Source organism: Manihot esculenta, chromosome 4, assembly GCF_001659605.2.
Source record: "Manihot esculenta cultivar AM560-2 chromosome 4, M.esculenta_v8, whole genome shotgun sequence".
Classification (NCBI taxonomy): domain Eukaryota; kingdom Viridiplantae; phylum Streptophyta; class Magnoliopsida; order Malpighiales; family Euphorbiaceae; genus Manihot; species Manihot esculenta.
In genome coordinates, this window is record NC_035164.2 from 19598054 (window position 1) to 19604236 (window position 6183).

The 6183-nt window shown below is 33.6% G+C and overlaps 1 protein-coding gene across 1 annotated transcript; it reads left to right on the forward strand.

Annotated features, from left to right (window-relative positions):
• Nucleotides 1–1401: 1401 nt before the first annotated feature.
• On the forward strand, nucleotides 1402–5513 carry LOC110613271. Its single transcript, XM_021754322.2, has 2 exons — nucleotides 1402–1576; nucleotides 2985–5513. Exon 2 carries the CDS (start codon nucleotides 3300–3302, stop codon nucleotides 5250–5252), a length of 1953 nt encoding a protein of 650 aa, XP_021610014.1. The 5' UTR covers nucleotides 1402–1576; nucleotides 2985–3299; the 3' UTR covers nucleotides 5253–5513.
• Nucleotides 5514–6183: the final 670 nt, after the last annotated feature.

The window sequence follows — 6183 nt, forward strand, 5'->3', positions numbered from 1 at the left end:
GAGCAGTAAAGGGGCAGTTGATGATAGCCGGACTCTAGAAGCCCGGGCCTTGGTGAAGCCCATGCTAAAATGACTGGGCCTAGATTTAACTAAGGTCCAAGACGCGGCTTTATGCCTTATGAAAGCACAGACTCTGTTTAGCCGGACTGTGCGAAAATCCATTTGTGAGGGTCTAGCCCCAAGTATCTGTTAGCCTACGTGGAACAACAAACCCCATAATACCCGGGATCATGTTCAAGTGGCATCGAATGAAATTAAATGGTTGTCTGATGAAAAAAAAATGTAGTACCTTCATACGTACAACCAGCGTGAATATGACAGGAAGATATTAACACAAGACGATGGTTATACGTTACTAAAAAACAAGAGAGAAGGAAAATAAAATGATACACAAGAAAATTAGAAACCAAACTTATCAAAATACACTTTGAGCATGACCCATCATCATACTCACTTCTCAATCATTCAAGGATTTGCATTCAAATTGCCATTAATGATGTACCTGACCATCTTTAAATGAGCTCCCACTTTCAACTAGTGATCATTGTTAATATTAGAAATCCCCCAATAATGAATTACCTTCCAATGACATAAACAACCTGCCTTCCATATCATACTTACTGTAGCATGAGCTTGGAACCATTTCATATCACCTAACCATTTAGGGGTGATAATTCACAATTTTTTCATATTTCTTGAAAAGCATTCAAATTCAATTTTACTTTGATGAACTTTCAAAGTTATGAGATTTTGTTAAATTTCACATCGGATTCAAATTCAATTTTACTTTGATAAATTTTCATGCTTATGAGATTTTGTTGAATTTTATATCAGTTTAAAATAAGGGTGATAATTCACAGTTTTTTATTTTTTAAAATTAAATAAATTATTTTTTATTTTAAAATATAAAAATCGGTATTTTAATTAATATAAAGATTAAAAACATATAAATGTAAATAATTTTAAAATTATAAAAATGAATTTTATTATAATATAATATTTTATTATATAAACATTTTATTATTAAAAATATATTATTTTAAATTAAGATTTATTTCACACTCACCAAAATTATGGACTTGATTGATAAAAAAAATTAAATTAAACTTATTTAATTTTTAAATAAAAATATAAAAGTTTAATTAGATATAATTCCAAATAAAATTTATACACCCTACTGTTACAAATTTCCAAATTTGTGTCCATTCTGTGTAAATTAGGGTCGCTTTTAATTTAACTGATATGGAGCACAGAGTCGATTTTTATTAGTTATTTATTTTAAAATTATCTAATTTCCAAAAAAAGATGACATTATTATTTTATTAATTATTATGACATCATGTAATATTGATAAAATAATAATAATAAAAAAGCTAGGTCAGCCTGAATCAATTTCGACTTTTTTTATATGGTAATGGCAGCCTATTACCTAACAAATATCTCTCCACTACTTCTTGTTTAGCCCTTGACCCTTCTCTCCATTATTAGCATTTGGTCTCTTCTCTGCTCGAACTTTCACAATGTCTATAGCCACTTCTCAGATCCACTCGCTTTCTCGAAATTTGCTCTAGTTTTGGTATCTCTCTTTGCCCTTTTTCATTTACTGATTTCTCGTCTTTAATTCTTGCTTCTCTTTTTCCCCTTTAATTATGGATGATTACTGTTCTAATTTCTTTTTCTTGCTTTCATACACTCACAATCTCTTTTCCCTCTGAATCGATATGTTCTAGGGTTTTGAAACTTCACTGCTTCTTCTGGGATTTTTTTTTCATTTTTTTTTTATATTTAGATCAACCATTTTATGTTATTTTTTAAAAATTTTTATAAGAAACACTAACTACTAAGTTGTTAAAATCCATGTAAATTTTTTATTATTAATTTCTATTTTTTCTAACATATTTTATCTTTTTAATTTAATTTTGCTTTGGGCAAATCAACCAGTCATTTTCCGTTTTTGTTTTTTTTTTTTTTCTCCGCCATGTAGGTCTCCTCTCATGTTTTATTTTTCAGTTCTTTTTTTTTTTTTGTAAAAAAAAAATAATTCTGCAATAGTTTGTAGTGATATACAATTATGACTCTCAGATCTAGCCTTTAATATGTATTATTGGTGCTTGTTGTTTATATGAGTGGGGTACGCTTGTAGTGTATTGTTGTAAGTGTTAATTTGAAGTTTATAGGCTGCTGTGGTCTTTAGAAATTTCTGAAATACTAATATATGTTGTTTCAAACGAATTTAATTATTATAGGATTATTATTTGATATTTCCAAGGTTTTTTCTGGATCTGTGACTTTGATGCGGTTTATGAGAATTTTTACTGCAGATTGTGAATACGATGTGATACTGTAGTCTGTGATGTGTGGACACTCCAGAATGAGCAGAACAATATATAGCAGCATATTAGTTATTTTTCCATGATATCACTAATCTTGATTATCTATTATTATCCTTATTTATTTATTTTTATTCCATGTTGGGTTTTTATGACTTTGTAATTGGTTAAATTTTAGTGGATCTGAGAACCATGATTATATTTATTTTGAAACTCTGAAGCACTTCTTTAGTGTTGAATCTGACCTTCATGCAGAATAAGCAAGAGGCTCATCTAATATGTGTAAAAATTTGTACTTGTTCTAACCATTTTCTTGAAAAGAAAACTTATTTTCGCGAATTATTTAATTGATATTGAAGGTTATAGCTGTTGTTTAATTGATTCTGCTTTTCCATCCATTTTTTTGCATGTTTGTCAAGATTTGATGAACTGGGAGATCTTCTGCACTCATTTGCTGATACTTTTTTTTATTTTTGTTTGTTTCTGTACTAAATAATGCCTGCATTTTCCTTTTATGCTTCGATATGTAGCACTAGACGATGGTATTCTGTATCCATTTATATATGAACTCCCGAATTACCTGAAAAATATATCAGCCCATATCCATTGATTTGTTCAATTGTTATTTAAAGTCTCTCATTTTCCTCTTTGCAGGTTAATGAATCTAAATAATTTTGAAGGAAGGAGCAAAAGACGCTCCCAAGATATTTGCCCATCAATTTTAGTTGTTCTCATTAAAGGATTTTATCCTAGAAATGTTATCAGATATTTCTAGGACCTAAGTGCATGTTTATCGTGCTGAATTGTACAAAGATGGATAGGTCAGACACATCGGGTTTTGTCAGTGGTGGAGATAGCTTGCACATTTACATTTCATTTTGATAATTATTCATGCGAGTGGCATGTGCTAAAAATTATTGTTTAACTGGCCTCCTGTTCCTTGGTCCTTTAGTTCACAGCTCGTAGAGAATGGATCTGAATGATACAGTTATGCAGCTTTGTCATAACAGCAAACTTTCTAAAACTGAAAACTTTGGTGATACAACCTTACGCCTGAACTGCCTTGGCAATGGAGGAAGCAGTATGAATGGATTTGAGAATACTCAAAGCGAATGTAAGGTTGATTTCTCCAATGGCCCTGATGATGGTTGTAAGTTGGTGCTTGGACTGGGTCCAACACCAACTGCTTATTGTGATGATTATTACAGCATGAGGTTTAACAAGACCAAAGTATCAGCTTCTGCTGCCATATTTTCTCAAGGATTGTCATCTGATGCTGATTCAACCCTTAAACTTGGGCTTTCTGGAGGGACCAAGGAAGCTTGGAGTGGGCTTGATTGTTCACTTTTGGAGACTGATACTAGCACCTCTATTATGAACCAAGTTTGTGATGATGATAATAGATTCTCGATTCCTGCTGTTGATGAAGGCTCCACTTCAGCAAAAAAATCTGGTGGATACATGCCATCGCTCCTTTTTGCTCCAAGATTGGATGTTGGAAAAGTTGCATTGCATACAGAAGAATTTCTTGAATTTGGGGCCAAATCTAATAGTCAACAGCTGCAGCTGAACCATGAACCATCTGCTACCACAGATTTCTCAGCGGACACTATTTCTGAGCATGCAACTTCTGCCACATCTTTAGATCGCAAAACCAGCAACCTAAAGAAGTGCAAGTTTTTTGGTTGTTTAAAAGGTGCACGGGGGGCATCAGGTCTCTGTATTGGGCATGGGGGCGGACATAGATGCCAAAAGCCTGGTTGTAACAAAGGGGCTGAAAGCCGAACTGCTTATTGTAAGGCCCATGGTGGAGGAAGGAGGTGTCAACAATTGGGTTGCACCAAAAGTGCAGAGGGGAAGACAGATTTTTGCATCGCTCATGGGGGCGGCAGAAGATGTGGGTTTCCAGGAGGATGTTCCAAGGCTGCGCGAGGCAAGTCAGGGCTTTGCATTAAACATGGTGGGGGGAAGAGGTGTAAGGTTGAAGGTTGCACTCGAAGTGCCGAGGGACAGGCTGGCTTGTGTATTTCTCATGGCGGTGGGCGTCGTTGCCAATATCAGGGATGCACAAAGGGTGCTCAGGGGAGTACTATGTTTTGCAAGGCTCATGGTGGAGGAAAACGTTGCATATTTGCTGGATGCTCCAAAGGTGCTGAAGGTAGTACGCCGCTGTGCAAAGGACATGGTGGGGGAAAACGTTGTCTTTTTGATGGTGGTGGAATCTGTCCAAAAAGTGTTCATGGTGGCACAAATTTTTGTGTTGCACATGGTGGCGGAAAGAGGTGTGTTGTGCCAGGCTGCACAAAGAGTGCACGTGGCCGTACTGATTGCTGTGTTAGGCATGGGGGAGGGAAGCGGTGCAAGTTTGAAAACTGTGGGAAGAGTGCACAAGGTAGCACAGATTTCTGTAAGGCCCATGGTGGGGGCAAGCGATGCACTTGGGGAGAGGGTAAATGTGAGAAATTTGCAAGGGGTAAGAGTGGTCTATGTGCTGCACATAGCAGCATGGTCCAGGAGCGGGATATGAAAAAGGGTAGCTTGATTGGACCAGGGCTCTTCCATGGCCTTGTATCTGCATCTGCTGCATCAAATGCAGGAAGTAGCATTGACAACAATTATTCTTCATCTGGAATTAGTGCCGTCTCTGAATGCAGTGATTCTTTTGAAAAACCAACGAAAAGGCAGCATCTCATACCAGCACAGGTATTGGTTCCTTCATCCATGAAGTCATCACCATCTTATTCAAGCCTCCTGAGTGCTGAGAAGCAAGATGAAGGCAGAAACGGCTATGCTGCTGGTGGTTCTGGCAGCATTAGTAGGATAAGCAGCTTTGATTACATGATACCTGAGGGGAGAGTCCACGGTGGTGGCCTAATGTCATTGCTTGGTGGGAATTTGAGAAACGCAATAGATGGCATTTGAAGTTGGCGACTATTCAATGGTAAAATTGTGCATAGTGTAGTTCCTATTCGAGTAGTTTTTGTGTATAGTTTGTGCCGATTGATAGGGATTATTATTGTTATTGTTGTTGTACCATAATGAATGTACTGGGGACCTGATTTTTTCATTTCATCTTCTGGTTGTCAGGACAAGCTTTCATAACATGCCATAAGCTAGTAAATAAGGCTATAAATGGCAAATTTGGATTTAAAATGTTGGTGTAATAAGTCCTTTTGTTCAGTATCTTATCAGCTTTTTGGAACATCGTTACATTTAGTTTTGGTTATTAACTAGGCATGCCGTGGCTATGCATTACATTTTATTCTCAGATCAAGCGAATAATGCTATAAATAAATAAAAATTGCTATTTAGTCTGAGTTATATTATAAATAAATTTTTTTATTAATTAATGTATTAATTTTACAAATATATTAAAATATTTTTTAAATTTTAAACAATATACTAATTAATTTTTTTATTAATTTTAGTTATTAATTTTTTTATTAATTTTAATTATTAATTATTAAAAAAAATTAAAATACTTTGGCTATAAAAAATTAAATAAAAAAAAATTAGATAAATTTTAATATATTTTTAAAATCATGACATTAATTATTAATCAATTTCTCGATGATAAATTGGTAAAATAATAAATATTTAATGATTAAAATTAATGAATTTATTAATTAATAGAGTTTAAAATTTTAGATATATTTTTTAATATATTTTTTAAAATTGAAAAATTAATTAATATGAATAATAATTTTTTATATTATAATTATAAATATTTTAAAAATTGTGTTAATTATAAATCATAGATTGTTAATATAATTTTAAAATTTTAATATTGAAGAAGAATTCTAGTTTATGAGATTAAGGCTCCTAGAATTCTAATTTATGAGATTAAGGCTCC

Excerpts from the sequence above, each read along its gene's own strand:
- LOC110613271 (XM_021754322.2), top strand. The coding sequence starts at position 3,300 with ATGGATCTGAATGATACAGTTATGCAGCTTTGTCATAACAGCAAACTT.